We start from the raw sequence: 19,424 nt of genomic DNA, 5'->3' as shown, positions 1-19,424 counted from the left end.
AATTAAGTTCCATGAGGGCAGGGACTTTACATTCACTATTGCATAGGAGGTGCTCAAATATTTACTGAATAAATGAATGATGGAATCAATCAATCTTGGCCTTATATCATCTACTTGTACCATAAAGTCTTCTAAAGAATAATTCTATGAAACACTCTATTGTAATTAATCCCAGATATTTCTGGAAATGTGGTTCAATTTATCTCAGTGACTTTTTGTGAAGATGCAAGAGAAAAACTTATCAATTCTCAGTATTAAGTGTTTCTCTTAGACAATAAGAACTGCTTAAAGCATCATGCCACCTCTTTTCAATGCCAAAAAAGCTATGAGACAAATTTTTAACCCCATTCTACCTAGAAAGAAAAAAAAAAAAAAAAACCTCATCAAGTCTGTTGCCAACCTTCCCAATAACTTCATCTTATTCCTTTCCCCTAATTAGTCTAGCCCCTTCCTTCATGTTTAAAAAAAAATCTTTCCTATACATAAACTTCCTCAAGAAGGACTTACCTTTCACCAGTGGATAGTATAGTTAGCTTATTGAAAGAAGTGGAATTTAAAGAATATTAAACTTTCTTTAAGCAGTTTATTCCCATTTTCAATGCTGGGTAAACCTAATTGTATAGGACAGAAAATCAGATAGCTACTTTGATCTGTTACAGATTCTGGCATTGCTTACTTTTCAACAAAAAATGAAAAATGGTATTTAAAAGCTGAATTCAGAAAATGTTCTGAAAATACTCATGCTGGATTCAATGAAGCCTCATAAAAATGACTACCAACAATAAATACTGATAAGCAAAATAATTCCAGATCTTAAAAACAGGAATCAATTATACATTGGTCAAAACTCATAGTGCTTACAACACCAAGAGTGAACCTAATGTAAACTATGGACTCTGAATGACAATGATGTACCAGTGTAGGTTCACTGACTGCAACAAATGTACCACTCTGGTGATGGACATTTACCAGGGGTGAGGCTGTGCATGAGTGGAGACAGGAAGTATATGTGAAATCTTTGTACCATCTGCTCAATTTTGCTGTAAACCTAAAACTGCTCTAAAAAACAAAATCTATTAAAAAAAAAAAAAAAAACACCAAACCAGGGACCATATTCTTACCTTAAATACACATTTATTCTTTTATTGACACTAAGACATATCCTACTTTGAGAAAAAGCATTATATCGAGAGTAAAGCTAATGCTTTTGCATGTACAAAGTTAATATAGGTACTCACTTAGGAAATAAGTTAGAAAAAGCACGCTGAATACTTTGGTGCTTTAACATTAGAGATTGCCAAAGGATAGCTTCTAAATTTAACGTAACATTATCCAGACATTGTAGCATAGAGAAAACCACATTTAATGAATGCATGCTTTTAAAATTATCATTCAAATGGAGTAAAAGTAAAAGGGCTTATGCTTAGTTAACTAATATAGAACTATGCTGTGGTTTTTATAACTAATAAGATTTTTTAAAATCAGACTCCAATTTGATAGCCATTAGCCATGACAGAACTACCAGTTTCACAATTGATGTTTAGCTCTGACTTAAAATATCACTGGCTCAACTGAGTTCTCAGCCACAACTGCAGACTGTCATCACTGGGGGAACTTTAAAAATGCTGATGCCTTTATGCCAAGTAAAGTAAGTCAGACAGAAAAAGACAAATACCGTATTAATTTCACTTATATGTGGAATTTAAAACTGAACTCATAAAGATAGAGCAGTTGGTGGTTGGGGGAGGGAGAATAAAGATGATCAAAGGATATTAACTTCCAGTTATAAGACAGTAAGTTCTAGGAATGCAATGTACAGCATGGTAACTATAATTAACAATACTTACTGTATTGTATATTTGAAAGTAGTTAAGAGAGCAGACCTTAAAGTTCTCAATATACACACACACAAATTATAACTATATGAACTGATAGATGTGTTAACTGACCTTGCTGTGGTAATCATTTAACAATATAAACATTTATCAAATATTCAATGTTGTACACCTTAAATTTACACATTGCTTTATATATAATATGTATGTATATTATAATATACATGTATATTATATATATGATATATATACATATGTATATGTATATATATATGTCAATTATATCACCAAAAAGCTGGGGGGAAGGGGAGAATGCTGACACCTGGGTGAGATCCAGAGGTTATTATTTAATTGGTCTGGAGTGGGGTCTGGGCATCCTAAGTTTTAAGTGCTCCCCAAGTGATTCTAATATATAGAGCCAGATTAAAAGCTGCATGGATTTTACCTGCCTCATCTGCATTTACTAAATTGAAAATAGGAATTTATCATCTGATTACTCTGTCTCAGTGTTTTGTTACCAATGTATTTAGTGAGTTTCCTTAATAGCTACTAAAATACAAACAGATTATAAAAGACTTAAAGTGGGGATATGGGACTTTCAGCACTTCATATTCAATCTAGGGAAAAGGTCATGGTATTCCCATAATGGGTTTGTGGTCCTTTAATGTGAGTCCCCACTGCTTAAATTAATATTAATTTTTTTTCCAAGTAATACAATTTCCAATAGGTTAAGAACCCTCACAAATCATAAGAAAAACAAATGTGGCAGCAGGAAAATGTGCAAAGAACATGAATAGACTATTTTCCAAAAGAATACAAATGGCCAAACATGATTTTTCAATTTCACTAGTGATCAAAGAAATACAAATTAACACTAAGATACAATTCTTCCATCAAATCAGCAACTTTTAAAAAACAATAGCAAGAATGTAATGCAACAAATACTCAAGCTCCTAAATGGAATAAACTTAAAATATTCTTAAAAAGCAGTTTGACAGTATGTGTCAAGAGTCTTAAAGTGCTCATACCCTTTTGAATAAGAGTAACAACTAAAAACAGCCCAAAGAACCATCGTTAGGGAAGCTCTCTTAGCTAAATTTTTTTAGAGAGAATATTATGTTTTGGTTAAATGCTCAAAATGCAATTAAGAGGAAAGGAAAAGAGAAGTATGTATACACAATACGATAATTTTTTGTTATATATTATGGAAAGCAACATACTCAATGTTAACAAAAGCAGGGTTTGAGTGATTTTAATCTTCTACTTCACAGTTTTCTACTTTCAAAAATTTCTACAAAGGATTTACTACCTCAAACATTTCATTTTTAAATTTCCAAGCAAGAGTTAACTGATCAAGCATAAGTCTCCACCTCAGAAAAACTGTGAGGTTAGATGATACTTTATCATGATGTATTTCAGTGCACACATGTGTATGGTGAATAATGGGTGGAGAGATCTTGGCTTCAATGGGACTAAGTTGTTCTAACCTGGCCAAAGATGAGAATTCAGGTGATCTCAGACAGTTGTCCTCAACAGCCTCCCTGACACGCTCCAAAATAGACCAACTAGATTTTCTAAATGCAACCCTTCCTACCAAAGTGGGTATAATTTTTGGAACCTCAGTCTGAGCAGGCATTTATATGGTGACTATTAAACTACACAAAAGCAGGTCATTTTAGTCAAGACAAGGTGAAGCGACCCTATGGTTTTACTCTAGGGTAAATAGAGTTATGAAAAACAAGTATTGAAAAAACTTTTCCCCACTTGCCATGTACACTGATGCATGTAAGTTAGTCTATTCAGAGAATTTCTTGAACTGAATGAAGTCTGATATCCATTATTCATACTCACTAAAATCAAAATTTCCTGTAAGAGCAGACTTTCCAGATCTAGTCTCAAGTTAAAGTGATTTTACCGAGAGGAACTCACCCCTACCACGAGAAAAAATGTTCTACTCAAAAAACTGCCAGGTGATTAATAGTATAAAAAGATAATCAATAGCCCTGGACAGTTTGTTCAGTGGATAGAGCGTTGGCCTGCAGACTGAAGGGTCCTGGGTTTGATTCTAGGTCAAGGGCACATGCCCGGGTTTGTGGGCTCGATCCCCAGCAGGGGGTATACAGGAGGTAGCCAATCAATGATTCTCTCTCATCACTGATATTTCTATCTCTTTTTCCCTCTCCTTTCCTCTCTAAAATCAATAAATATATTTTTTAAAAGATAATCTATAAAAATAAATGAGACATTTGATAACAGCCCTGAACACTCAAGACCACCACATAGTATTTTTATATTAATATGCACTACAAAATACTCTTATTTTTGCTCATTTTCAAGGCCCCCAAATGAAAGAACTGTCAAAATAGTCTTGGTATGATAACTCCAAAAGGACTCTTAAAACAGTAATATATTTTCAAAAATTTCAAAGAAGAGAATGATCTAATATACACGTACACTAAGCTGCCCGCTAGTTAACTGTGAACTAAAAGTCTTCATAAACACCTGTTGCCCAGACACCAAACTCAATTATTAAGCATTATCATGCACTATATAAGCCTAGTCATTACTTATTTTCACTCTTATAAGAAAACACATTGTTAAATTATTTGGCGTAAGAGAACATTTAGCATAATTCCTTCAACGTTTAAGCTGCTGCCAAACAAGAGCTTCTAAATGAAGCATTTTCTGAATTATTAGATTACCCTGATAAAATATTATAGCAAGAATCTCAGTTTTTACTTTTTCTCTTTGTTTCCATTCTGTGTAAACAGCTGAATTCAAATTTCAACATCCAAGAGATTCTATTAGGCACATCCAGTTAGTTTAAGGTTCACCTGAATGTCCCATGTTGTTGCACTCAAGTCAGCTCATAATTTATCCCATCTTTACAATTTACACAACTTTTCAACTGCCCTTGCTACAAGTTTGAGTGTGTCCCCCTTCTCTAATCATGTGACTCAGAAACCTGAAGTACAAATTATTATATCAAAAATGCACAATGTCGTAACTTTTCTGGGATAACAATATGGACAGTTTAAATGTCAACTTAATATTTAAACTTAGGCCGTTCTAACTTTGCTGCTTTGCTTAATTCTAGGAAGACCATTTATACATGTCTTGTGTGAACAGCACTTCCTGAAACTGTGCAAGGCACAGCACAGGCAGTCATATACTGCGACCCTGCACCTTACCTAACATTGGATTCTCCATGATTACCTTAGGAAACTCTGTATTTTCAAAAGCCACAAACTTACTAAATGGTGTGAACAACAGAAACTAAATTATAGATCCAGTTAATTTACTTTGAGGTTTTAGTTAGTATACAATTCAGAATAGACAAGAAACAAACCAATGATGTTTTAGTTTTAAACACTGGTCAAGGTAGTCAAAGAGATTTGGGAAATATGAACAAAGCACACCTAACTTATAAGCCAAACAGGGAGAGTGCCCATGAAGACATTTCTCATGCTACCCTTGCTACCTCTACAATAGTATCTATTTTCAAAGAGAATTTTTTTTCACCCACTTCTTCTACCTTCCCCCCAAAAAAGGCAAAGTATTGGGGTGGTTACATAAAAATTTGTTTAGTGAGTGAAATTAAGCACTGTATCAAGAGATCCATCATTATCTTGGTTAGCAGATTAGTACAGAACATAAGAATGCTTGATCAAACAATTTTATAGGTATTAAAAGCTTTAAAATTACTAAATGCAAAACTGAAATATACCTAGAATCAGCCTCAGAACTCCAAAGTCTGCTTCGCTCATGCATTCAATTGATGAGCTTCAATTAAATCCCTTCCCCATTAATTTTAGGAAAAGAACTACCATAGGAATTCAATAGATATTAAAACAGTAAGCATTTCTAATGACTGTAAACCTCTAACATACCACATGAACGTGTTTTTTATTATAAATTGTAGAGCTTTAAAACCAATCATTCTTGTTACTGAGTCTATATAAGTATGGTTAGCTATTGGTTTAATTAACCAATATTTTTTCTTCAAATATTCTTTGTATATCAGCAATATGTTGTCTTCATGTGTAGAAACAAAACAAGAAAAATCTTTCAGAAAAATAGAAGGAAAAACAGTCACCCATAAAACCAAAATTTCCCCCTTTAATGTAGTAATAAGTAATGCTGCTGTGATCTACTAAGTGCCATGTAATTTACAGACATTCCTAATCATAAGTCTCTTTAATAAGAACCCACCAATTACTAACAATTCAAACCTCATCTTTCTCCCACGATGAGATCTCAATACTGCCTTTGTAGTGCACAGTACCAGATGTGATAATATGGAGAAAGCAGGATGTCAAACATGTGATAAATAAGATCCTTACACTAGCGAGAGCTGAACAAGCAAATTTCAAGCAAACTTTTTAAAGCTTAGGAAGTAAGGGGGAAACTTTGGGAAAAACAAACAAACATTCTTTCGATGAGAGTGACAACTTAGAATAGAAAAATGTGCAAGAAGGTATAACTAGCTTATCATGCACTGAATGAGGAAAAGCACACAAAACTACTGTTTTAGGAGAAACATAGAGAACTTTAACGAACGATAAGACATGTGATTTCAGACACCATAAGGTCAAGTGTAGTGGCTATATAATAAAGCAAGGTGCCTATTCCTGAGGATAATGTACTTAGTAATAATGCTGAGCAGTGAGTATTACATCTAAGCAGTGCTAAAAAAAAGCAATGATGAAAGTTCAGGTAATATGTTACAGAGAAAGAGACATGAGAAATTCCATTATTTAAAAATAATCTTGTCCCTATCATTAACTTTTTTTTTTGCTAATGTGCTAAAGTGCACTGGAAACCTCAGAATAGGTTTGTTTTTTTTTTAATTGGCCATGTCTTGTTAATACACTGCAGTCTTCAAATTTACACAGAGCTGCAGGTCTCTTGGATTTTTTCAAGTGTCACTCATTTAACTGAGCCTGAAAGCTGAGAAATGCCATCAGGTGCTCTACAGTCAGTTTAAAAAACATCCTCTACCTGGTATCTCTGCAGTGATTGTCTTGCTGCTCCCTGAAACCTCTTCATCATCATCTGATGAGCTCGTGCTTGAGTCACAAGTCAGGTCACTATCACTGGTACTACTGTCCTGCAACAGGTTATATTTCTTACGTGCAGCAGCTTCCCGTTTCTGCCTCAGTAGCCTGATTCTCTCCTTTTGCTTTTGGCTCCGGTGACCTTTAACCTTGGTGACTCGACCATTCTGTTTATCACTGGATTGCCGGTTTTTCTTGGCAGCCATAGTGGACGTTTCACTTTCAGATCGGGAACGTCGAGACTTGCGCCCAACTGTGGCACCAGACACGCCGGAAGGATCTCCTTCTACAGCTGTTTCTGCCTGGGAGGGTTCATTCTCTTCTGCAGAAGACAATGTATCTGAATCAGCCAGGTGACCACTAGAGGAAGGGGAAAGCATGCAGTGGTTAGAGGAGTCACTCTCATAAACTCGGCCAGTTGTCGGCTTGTCACTCTCTGTGGATGCTAACTGAGACTCAGAAGAGTCCCTTCTCAGTTCCATCAACAAGCAAGGCATTGAAGAAAGAACTGCAGAATCCACTACACCATCTTTCTGAATTTGAGATTCCAGTTCTACAGATCCATCTTCCTCCTTAGTTGTCTCTTGTTTGGATGTTTTTGGTGGGACTTCAGACTCAAGTTCTTCGACTTTTCCCACTGCCTCCTCCATCTTCATTTCAAACTTTTGAGTTAATCATGGAGCAGGGTCAGGGAAACTATGTTAAAGATGCAACAGGAAAGCAACCTGGGCAAAAACACACAAAATCAACAAAAAGAAATGAAAAATTATTTAATTAACACAATATGCCTACCTTTCTAAGTGGGTAACAAAAGTTATCATCATTCAGGCTTTTAAAATATATATGCCTTAATATATTCATCAACAGTCAAATTCAAAAGACTTATTACTATCAAAATACTAGCATACACAGCTACCAAAAATGGCACAATATTAATCCTCTGTTCCTGAACTTGCATGAACAGCAAGCAATCAAACAAGGATTTTCAACTCTAAAACTTAATTTCATTTGTTTAAGAGATTCTCAAAATTATGATATAGTTAATTATGTACATTTTGTGTTTAATATAAATGGAAAAGAATGCTTAAAAACTGATCTAGAAAACAAGTTAAATGAAATGATTACTTTTACACTCAAATCATCAAAGAAAGGCAAAGGGGAAGTTACAGTAGAGTCGAATTCAATGTACCCTTATATTAAAAAAAAAAAAAAAAACACCCTTCAACTAGGTGCATTTGGCAAATGCGCAACAAAGTAATTATATGCATTGAACCTGTCTGCCATTCCTCCCAATAGAAGTTCTAGAGGGCATTAAGATGAAAGGCCTGACTCTGCTATTTCTTTAGTACTCCTAGTTCCCACAGTACTATCACGCTGAATATGAGTCTAGTGTTTAAACATGTTTTATTTAATAAACAATAGCCACTAAATACAGATCAACTACTTTGTGAACCCAGAAAACCTAATGCACTCTATTCCAAGAATGACTTAAGGCAGTGGTCGACAAACTCATTAGTCAACAGAGCCAAATATCAACAGTACAACCATTGAAATTTCTTTTGAGAGCCAAATTTTTTAAACTTAAACTTCTTCTAACACCACTTCTTCAAAATAGATTCACCCAGGCCGTGGTATTTTATGGAAGAGCCACACTCAAGGGGCCAAAGAGCCGCATGTAGCTCGCGAGCCGCAGTTTGCCAACCACGGACTTAAGGGATTTAAGAGAAAATACCCTACACACATTTTCCACCTTATATGCTAACTTTAGAACCTAACATTATTACCCTATTCACTGTGTGTGCTACAATTCCACTTAATCATGGAGAAACAGGACATAATCTTTAGCCACCAGAGTAAGGACCTATACAGTGTAAACTTTATTAACTGACAGTTTTTAAGAGGATGCTAAAAATGTGCAAAGCAAGTAAATACCTCACCCTATAATATGTGATGTTAAAGAAGGCAATTATCATAATGTCCCATAGGTCAAAGACAAAATATTAAGCTAGATAGCATACTAGTCAGGTGCAATGAAACATCATCAGCCCTGGCCGGGTAGTTCAGTGTTTAGAGCATCGCGTCCTGTTACGCCAAGGTTGCAGGGTCCATCCCTAGTCAGGGCACATACAAGAATCAACCAATGAATACATAACTAAGTGGAACAACAAATCAATGTCTGTCTCTCCTCTCTCCTCTCTCTCTCTCTCTCTCTCTCTCTCTCTCTCTCTCTCTCTCTCTCAAATTAATCAGGAAAAAGACATCTCCATCACTTGACTCCAGGTTACTTGACAGTTAAAATATATCGTAGGCAGCAACTAGAAAATATCTAAAAAACCTTTTATTAATCTAACATGCCAAGCCTACTTTTTGCTTAGTATGAACACAAATTTTTCTATATACCTGGGTTTTTTGTTTTTAATGTATTTTTATTAATTTCAGAGAGGAAGGGAGAGAGAGATAGAAACATCAATGATGAGAATCATGGATCGGTTACCTCCTGCATGCCCCACACTGGGGATTGAGCCCGCAACTTGGGCATGTGCCCTGACCGGGAATTGAACCTCCTGGTTCCTAGGTCGATGCTCAACCACTGAGCCACACCGGCTGGGCTATACCTGGGTTTTTTGTTTGACTGTTTTTCATGGCTCTCATCTCAGCTACTGATAAAACAGGCATTTGAAGGAAGTTTCCTTAATTAATTCATGAAAATAAATGTTCCTAGTGTCTATGAATGTTTTTATTAATTTAAAACAACCCAATGTGTAGCCTATTTCATAAGCATATTTGCATCATCAGTAATTTTTAAATTAAATGAAAATAAGCATAAATTTTATTCCAAACACCATTACAAAAGGAATGTTACACCTCTGAAAGCCAATAGAGAGAATAAAAGTTAAACCAACAAACTGCCAGTGTCATAAATGAAGCATACTGGCAACACAAACAGGAAATAAAATATTTGCCCAGCCAGTATGTCTCAGCTGGTGGAGTGTCATTCATGCACCAAGAGTTCACCAGTATGATTCCTGGTCAGAGTACATGCGCAGGTTTCGGGCTCATCCCCAGTAGAGATGTACAAGAGGCAGCCAATCAATATTTCTCTCTCATCAATGTTTCTCTCTCTCTCTCTCTCTCTCACACACACACACTCACACACACACACACACATCTTCCTTCCTCTATCTGAAATCAATAAAAACTATTTTAAAAAATAATCATAGCCGAAACCGGTTTGGCTCAGTGGATAGAGCGTCGGCCTGCGGACTGAAAGGTCCCGGGTTCGATTCTGGTCAGGGGCATGTACATTGGTTGCGGGCACATCCCCGATAGGGGGTGTGCAGGAGGCAGCTGGTCGATGTTTCTCTCTCGTCAATGTTTCTAGCTCTCTATCCCTCTCCCTTCCTCTCTGTAAAAAATCAATAAAATAAAAATAAAAAATAAAGGAAATAGGGAAAAAAAATAATAATAATCATAGATTAAACTCATTATATTAAGGAGAAAGCTAGCCATACTTTTTATGGGATTCCAACAGACATTTGTATTACATACAAGATAATTTATTAACATGTTATTAACATCCAGGACAAAAAAAATGTAGTCTTAATAGTCTTACAGGATCTCAAATTCAAAACTTAAAAAAATAATAATCATAGATATGAAATACACCCAGGAATGAGGAATAAACCAAGATCTTCTAATTGAATAAAAATGAGAGTTAATTCTTCTGTAGAGAATGAGGTTATATATTCTGGAATAAAGCTTTTTCTTAAAGCTGAAATATCTGAGAAATATATGAAATTAATGTAAGCCATAAAGCACAAGCATCAAGTCTCAAATTAACTCTAAGAGCAGAAGGTACTGGACTTTTTCAAAATATAACATTGAGTTGAAAATTTTAAGTTTATTAAAATAACCATAAAACTCTTGTTTCTTCTGTAAATAAACTGTGTGGGTAACACAAATTAATCTAGAATCTATTGTAAGAAAACATTACAATATCAATGTCTTTCAATGACATACAAATCAAATAATTATCTTTCATTTCAACTTCCTTAAATTTAAGTGTTTAAGGTTTATAATGACTTCTGGCCCAGGTGGTGTGGCTCAACAGTTCAGCATCTAGGAGACAGCAGATTGATGTCTCTCTCATTGATGTTTCCATCTCTCCCTTCCTCTCTCTCTCTTAAAAAAAAAAAAAAATAGTAATAAAAACATTATATATAATGACTTCTGCTAGCTAAAAACCACTTATATATGTCCAAATCTATCAAAAATACGGGTAACAACCATAAATAGGACACAAGTAATTAGCTTATCATGGTATGTCCATGCAATGTGGCCACAAAGAATGGATTCTTTATAAACTAATATGGAGCAATGTTCAATATGTAAGGTTAAATAAATAAAAAATGTACATTATACCATTTGTGTATATAAGGAACAAAATTATATGTAAGTTTATCTATAGATGCACAGTCTCTCTGGGAGGATCCTGATGAAAATGGTAACACCAACTACCTTGGCAACAAAAGAAAATAAATCAGGAAATAGAAGTCAAAGACTTCTTACTGGATGTAGTTCTGTACCTCTTGAATTTTGCATCACGTACAAGCATTATCTATTTAAAAACCCACTCTAACACAATAGTCTACTGAAAAGTCTTCTGAAGAAAAAGAAGCTATGCTTCTGCTCATAACACCAACTACTCTTCAGGTCAAATGTGGTCAGTAAATTCTACTAGAATTTTCCCCTATACTGGAATTTTGTCATAATTCATAAAACACAGGGGGGGAAAGTCACAGGAAGTGGGAATACAAGCTCTGACATACTTTTTATGCTCTGCCAACTGATGCTGGCCCATCACTCCCTGCCTTGGAATAAAAATAAAGTGCCCTAAATACAGGGGGGAAAGATGTCATATGTACCGATTAATCTTCCCAAACAACCAGATTTACTGCTTTTGGTAAAGGGGATAGGGGGAGTATTTATTGTTTTTAGTAGGAAGGAAAAAGTATTTTTCTAGTAGAAGTAGTCAAAGGTAGATGGCAGTGAAAAAAGGAGAATCATCAAATGGAAATTGCAGCTTTTAAATGAGATAAAATGTTCTTAACCCTCTGGTTTATTGTTCACTGAAAATTTACAATGAAATAAGATTAAAACATCTCCCCCATGCTGTTCTTCCCTCTAATCTAAAGACAATCCTCTTCTATATGGATATCTACACTAATAAAAGAGAAACATGCAAATTGACTGTACCTCTGCTATGCCTACAAACCACACCCATCGGCCAATCAGGAGTGAATATGCAAAGTAACCCAACAAAGATGGCGGCAGCCATGGAGCTGGAGTGAGCAGGAGGCTTACGTTGCCCCCGGCAATGGAGGAAGCCAAGCTTCCTGCCTGCCCTGGTGGGCCCTGGCCTCCGCTTAAGGCTACAGTTTCAATTATAGAAGATAAATAAATCCCAGTTATCTGCTTCCAGCTGGCCCTGGCCTCCGCTCAAGGAGGCGCTGAAAAAAAAGAAAAAGAAAAGAAAAAATGGAGGGGCTGGGAGCTTGGGTCATCAGGGACCGTGGCCAGCCTGCAAACAACCATCAGCCCCTCACCCAGGCTGGCCAGACACCCCAGCGGGGACCCCCACCCTGAAGGGGGGTGTGGCCAACCTGTAAACAGCCCTCCGCCCCTTACCCAGGCTGGCCACGCCCTCATGGGGTGAGGGTCCCCACAGGGGGGCTTGGCCAGCCTGCAAACAGCCATCAGCCCCTCACCCAGACTGGCCAGGCACCCCAGCGGGACCCCCACCCTGATCCAGGACACCCTTCAGAGCAAACCAGCTGTCCCCCACCCGTGCACCAAGCCTCTATACTAACAAAAGGATAATATGATAATTAGACTGGGAGACCTTCCAGGAGACCTTCTGGATGTTCTTCTGGACAAAGCCATGGTGATGGGGCCGAGGTAGAGGCAGTTAGAGGCCAAGAGGGGAGGGCTGGGGGGGGGGGGGGCAGGGCCATTAGGGGTAAGCAGACCAGCAGGGGAGCCAATTGGGGGCAAACAGGCCATCAGTGGGGGTCAGTTGGAGGTGATCAGGACAGCGGGGTGGGGGAAGGGGCAGTTTGGAGTGAGCAGGCCGGCAGGGGAGGAAGTTTGGGGTGATCAGGCTGGCAAGGGAGGGGGCATTTGGGGGCGAGCAGGCCAGTGGCAGGGGGCAGCTGGGGGCGAACAGGCCAGCAGGCAGAGTGGTTAGGGGCAATCAGGCAGGCAGGCTTGCAGGTGAGCGGTTAGGAGCCAGCAGTCCCGGATTGGGAGAGGGATGTCCGACTGCCAGTTTAGGCCCGATCCTTGTAAACTGGCAGTAGGACATCCTTTGAGAGGTCCCAGATTGGAGAGGGTGCAGGCTGGACTGAGGGACACCCTCTCCCCCCGTGCACGAATCTTGGGCACCAGGCCACTAGTATATGTAATACAAGCCTAAGCGACCATTATGGCAGAACGACCAGACCGACCAGTCGCTATGATGCGCACAGACCACCAGGTGGCAGATGCTCAATGCAGAAGCTGCCCCCTGGTGGTCAGTGTGCTCCCACAGGGGGAGCACCACTCAGCCAGAAGCCGGGCTCATGGCTGGCGAGTGCAGCAGCGGTGGCAGGTGCCTCTCCCACCTCCATGGCAGTGCTAAGGAGCAGCGAGCCTAGAGTAAGGAGAAGCAAGGGGTCCCAGACTGTGTACGGGTGCAGGCCGGGCTGAGGGATGCACGCACGCACACACACGCGCACGCACACACACACATACACACATACAGTGTATGTTATATTATCATTCCCCTCTCACCTCCCTCAAGCCCTACATTAGTGATTGTTCCTTGGCATTCATCAACATCTCACACTCAACTAGAGATCCATCCATCCATCTGTTCTTTCATTTTTTAAAATCCTCCTTCTGCATATCTCAACCTCTTATTGCCCCCTTCAGGTACCACTATTCTTTCAAAGCCCTTATTAAGAGAGCTGTCTAAACACCCTCCCTCTATTTCTTTACCTCTCACATTCCCTCTCCAACCCAGTCCCATCTGATATCTGCTTCTATAAAGCTAGAACAGTTCTTACCAGGGTCATTAAAAACCCCCATATCTCTAATCCAACACACAGTTTGGCCCTCATCCTAATGTCTAAGCAGTATCCTATGCCTAACCCACTCCCTCTCCTTAAACTGTCTTTCTTTATCTCCCAGGTCTCCTACTTTTCTTGTAATACCTTCTCAGTCTACTTTATAGGCTTAACTTCCTCTATCAAATCTCAGTAGTTAGTCCTAGTCCTAGATCCTTTACTCACTCACTCAAGTGACCTCTTCTACACCTAGTTTCCAATACCATCCCTATATTAGTAATTTTATTACTCCATCTCAGGCTTTCTCTGAGCTCTATACAAGTCTACCAAATAGCCACCTGACATCTCCATTTAGATTTCACAAGAGCACCACAATCTCATGTCCAAAACCAAATTAGTCATCCAATGCCTTCTCTAGCTCAGTAAATAACACCACTATTATCTCAATTGCTCTTGTCAAAAACCTAAGGGTTATTTTTGATAATGCCTTCTCCTTTACTCACTATATCCCATCACTCACTAATTTCTATTAATCCCACCTCCTTAAATTTCTAGCCTGTCCACTATAATTCATCTCCATTGCCAATCACTCTAAGCACAACCTCTGCCATTTATTTTCCAATGTTATGACCGACAATCATCTCCTGTCTCTCTGTATTCAGTCTTGGTATGGCCTGTTCTCCATACAGCAGAACAACATTTTCACAAGGTAAATGTGACATGTTAATATGAAGAAGCACTTTTTTAGGTTACACATATATAGAAAGTATTTTTTTAATACCATATAAGGTTAAGATGGGGAGATGACCAAGTGGAAAGTAGTTAAAGGCCACTTGAGCTTTATCTTAAAAAGGGTTGCATGTAATAATTTTTAAAACCAGCTGTTAATTCTGGACAATCAAAATAGAGCTTTGTTTTTTTTCGTCCTTGTACTTGATAAAAAACTAAGATGAAGACAGGTAGAAGAGTTAAATCACAGAAAAAAAGGAGTACACTGCCCCCTCTGAGGAGACAGGGAAGTGGGAAGTATAAGGCTGAATGAGGCTACTGTGAAAATCTAGAGGGAGTTTGTTTCATGTCAGACCTCATTCTTGGTCAACAAAGCTTAATACAAGGTGAAAGAGAAGGCAAGTTTGGGAGTTTGTGAAAAATGGAACATATGTCACAGAAAATCTGACAGAGAATATAAGAGTCAAAAAGAACAAATCACGATACTCAATTTCCAAACTACAAATGGACCATTTCTCAAACTAAAAGGGCCGCAGGAGGAGAGAACAGACTGCTCTGCCCTGCTCAAAATCTCTGCCACATCTCCCCTTTCATTTAGGCCCACTCACACCCTACCTCTCTCCAGCTATAAAGAATGTCACATAAACAGTTTTTTCAGATCTATGACCTTTCACAATTATATTTGTGACTGCTTTCTTGCCAGTACTCATCACAAATATCAGAATAAATATTACTTCCTTGGGGCAGCCTTTGGTACTTTACCGACTAATAAAATCCCCATAATAAACATTTTACACAGCAAAATGGCAATGTAAATCCAACCTTATTAATAATTACATAAATATTAGTAGCCTAAACACTCCAATCAAAAGGGAGAGATCATCAGGCTAGATAAATAAGATCCAACTCTACAATAGACATAACTTACATTCAAAGATATACTAGACAAAAATAAATAAATAAACAAGCAAACAAATAAAAAAAGATACACTAGACCAGTGATGGCGAACCTGTGACACGCGTGTCAGCACTGACACACGTAGCCATTTCTGATGACACGCTGAAACATTTGCTGCTCCTGAGGATGAAACATTTGCGAAATAATGTTTTTTCCTCAAAGTGGCACACTACCCGAGTTATGCTCAGTTTTTTGGCGAAGTTTGACACACCAAGCTCAAAAGGTTGCCCATCACTGCACTAGATTGAAATAATGGGAAAACATACTATTCAAAGAGCAACTATGGGAGAGCAGAAATGTCTATATGAACATCAGACAATATTACAATACAAAGAGGGACGCTTCATAATGATACAAGATTTAATATATAAGAAAATATAATAATTATACATGTATACATACATATAAAAATATATGCACTTAACAGGCTCAGAATACATGAAACAAAAACTAACAGAATAAAAAGGACAGAGCTAATTCAACACTAATGTATTTCAATTCCTCATTCTAAGTGGATAAAACTAGACAGAAAATCATCAAGAATAAATATATATATATATATATATATATATATATATATATATATATATATATATGGCTAATATGCAAATTGCGCAGTTGCTGTCACAATGTTTTCCGGGCCAGCATCAGTTAAGGCACTATAACATGCAGTGGCCACCAGGGGACACACATGCAGGTGAGCAGGCTGCAGGGCAGGGGGGAGGGGGGAGGGGGGGGGGGAGATCGGGACCCCAGCAACTGTCCTCCCCTGCAGGCCTGGTCGCCCCCAACTGCCCTCCCCTGCAGGCCTGGGTCCCCCTCAACTGTCCTCCTCTGCTGGCCTGATCGCCCACAACTACCTTCTCCTGCTGGCCTGATCGCCCATAACTGCCCTCCCCGGCTGGCCATCTTGTGTCCACATGGAGGCGGCCATCTTTGACCACATGGGGCAGCCATCTTGTGTGTTGGAGTGACAGTCAATTTGCATATTACCTCTTTATTAGATAGGATATTAGAGGCATGGTGCATGAATCCGTGCATGGGTGGTTTCCAGCCAGCCTGGCCAGGGGGAGGGGACTTGGGTGGTTAGCCGGCCTGCCTGCTGGTCAAACTCCTGGTCGAGGGGACAATTTGTATATTAGCCTTTTATTATATAGGAGGATATACACTAGTGGCCAGATTATTATGCGTTCAGAAATCATAATAATCTGGCCACTCAGTGTATATCGAACACATCATTCCTTGGATAGTTACTGACATATACAATTGAAATACAGATTTGGACATTACCAATAAAAATAGAAATGGTAGCTGAGTATAACAGTTCATCCAAGGAAAAGCATCAAATGAACAGAGAAAAGACTTTAATAGACTTTAAAATAAAATAAAAAATTTTAAAGCAAATGAGTTGCTTTATTGTATAAAATAGTAGGTAAGAATTATCTTGCTATCTTGCAGGGAAAAAAAATATAAAGATATCAATTAAAAGCATGCACAGAAGAGCCCCAGCTGGTTTGGCTCAGTGGATAGAGCATTGGCCTGTGGACTGAAGGGTCCCAGGTTCGATTCCAATCAAGGGCACATGCCCAGGTTTCAGGCTCCATCTTCAGTGGGGGGTGTGCAGGAGGCAGCCGATCAATGGTTCTTTCATCGATGTTTCTCTCTCCCTCTCCCTTCCTCTCTGAAATCAATAAAAATATTTTTTTTAAAAAAGCACGTACAAAAGAAAGACTTCCTTCTTAGATATATTCTCACATGTTTAATAACTTCCTATAGACTCAGAACTGTAAAAAAAAAAAAAAAAGGGACCATGATTAATGGGATCTTATCTAAGAGCAACCATACAGGAAACCCTCCTGAGGGCTTTGACATGGCAATGTATAAAATCATTGAGCATTCAACATAAGAAAGCCTTGCCTTTCAATTTTACCACTTTCAATTATACCCCTTGTGAGCAACAACCATCATTAACTATTCTTTAACACCACTACCCTGACACAAACATGAATGAATAAACTGAAACTGTATTGTCCTTCCTGATGTGACAAATGCAAACTTAAGTCATTTTCTGTTACAAGTTTATGTTGCTACAGGCACTTTCCGTTGAAACCACAAGCTGACACAAGCACAGCCCATTAAATTAAATTGCTTCTAGGCAAGATTTTGCTCTACAGTCATGTAAAATGGTACATTCTAATTGCTAACACTCCTGTATCTGTTTATTTTATAACACCACCCTAGAACTCTTAAGAAATACAAATAGCTAATACCTCAAATACAATATATATGAACCAGTTAACTTACACTGATTCTCCATGTGTAGTATTAAATTCATGAATTCCTACTTGGCTCTCTTGCACAATACAATATTCTAACCTAATATTTAGACAAAAAAGTAACTTTGGAGGGTCAGTGTTTTACTAACAAAACAAGAATGATTTTTCTCACTAGAGTAGAGGCTATAACACTTCCTTGTCAAAGAAATTTAAGTTAAAAAAAAAAAAAACTTATAAGTGATCCTGTCTATTCCCTTGCAATTCAGGATAATCCAAACAGAATACCTGTTTTATCTAATCTAGCTTCAAATACCAAGTGATAGGGCTCACATATACCGACTTCCCTAGAGAACATAGTTTCAAATTGAATTTATTGCATAGTATTTTTCAAGATTAAGTTTACTGTAGTCCTTCACTTTATTTAAAATTGATAATAAAAATTCTGTCGCCCTAACTGGTTTGGCTCAGTGGATAGAGCGTCGGCCTGCGGACTGAAAGGTCCCAGGTTCGATTCTGGTCAAGGGCATGTACCTTGGTTGCGGGCACATCCCCAGTAGGGGGTGTGCAGGAGGCAGCTGATCGATGTTTCTCTCTCATCGATGTTTCTAACTCTCTATCCTTCTCCCTTCCTCTTTATAAAAAATAAATAAAAAATCAGTAAAATATATAATTTTAAAAAAATAAAAATTCTGTCTATATCTGTGACCAACAAAAGTATCCAACATAAAAACAGTCCACAAGAAACACACTAAAGATCTACCTTTCAGATGAGTCGGATTATTTTCAATATTTAAATTCTTTACCCACTTCCTGCCACCCCACCCCCCTCAAAAAAAATCTATACCCACAAATTTACAAAAGTACCACTAAGTGGGTGTTAGGCCACTATAAAACAAACTTGGGTACTAAGTTCTCTGCTCTTTAAATCAAAATTGATTCTGTCCTCTAAGTTGTTTTCTTTTTTAAGAAACATTTTATTTAAATACTAGAGGCCCAGTGCATGATTGAATCATGCACATGTAGGGTCCCCTACACGCTTTCGCTTTTCACGGTGGAGCTGGGTGCCTGTCCGCTGGTACACCAGGCCTTTCAGAAGCCTCCGGCGCGGTGGAGGCTTCTGAAAGGCCTGGTGCTGGAGCAGACAGGCACACAGCTCCCCCACTTTTGATGGTCCGCGGCCGCTGACGGGGGCTGCCGTGGACACCTGGCTACCCTGCCGCTGAGAGGCGCAGCTGGGTGTCCATGGCAGGCCCCCTCAGCGGCCTCGGGCCGTTGAGAGGCGCAGGGGGCGGGAGTCCCGCCCCCTGCACCTCTCAACAGCAGGGTAGCCCCCCTCAGTGGCAGCGGATCCGTGCCTCTCAATGGCCGGATAGGCCACCCCGAGTCTCGCCCCCTAGCCTCCTGCCGCCCAATCGTGGGCGTGGCGGAGTGATGGTAATTTACATGTTACTCTATTATTGGAT

General features: G+C 38.6%; 1 protein-coding gene across 3 annotated transcripts in view; it reads right to left on the bottom strand.

Annotated features, from left to right (window-relative positions):
• ARK2N (arkadia (RNF111) N-terminal like PKA signaling regulator 2N) overlaps positions 1 to 19,424 on the bottom strand; it is a 67,980-nt gene that overhangs the window by 36,628 nt on the left and 11,928 nt on the right. For all 3 annotated transcript variants that reach the window (XM_028135968.2, XM_008157990.3, XM_028135982.2), the window contains exon 2: positions 6,837 to 7,617. In XM_028135968.2, the coding sequence (XP_027991769.2) occupies positions 6,837 to 7,548 (712 nt within the window). In that variant the 5' untranslated portion in view covers positions 7,549 to 7,617. The remainder of the gene's footprint in view (positions 1 to 6,836; positions 7,618 to 19,424) is intronic.

The sequence above is a fragment of the Eptesicus fuscus genome, chromosome 12, assembly GCF_027574615.1.
Source record: "Eptesicus fuscus isolate TK198812 chromosome 12, DD_ASM_mEF_20220401, whole genome shotgun sequence".
Taxonomy (NCBI): Eukaryota; Metazoa; Chordata; class Mammalia; order Chiroptera; family Vespertilionidae; genus Eptesicus; species Eptesicus fuscus.
This window is presented reverse-complemented; position numbering and strand designations above follow the sequence as displayed.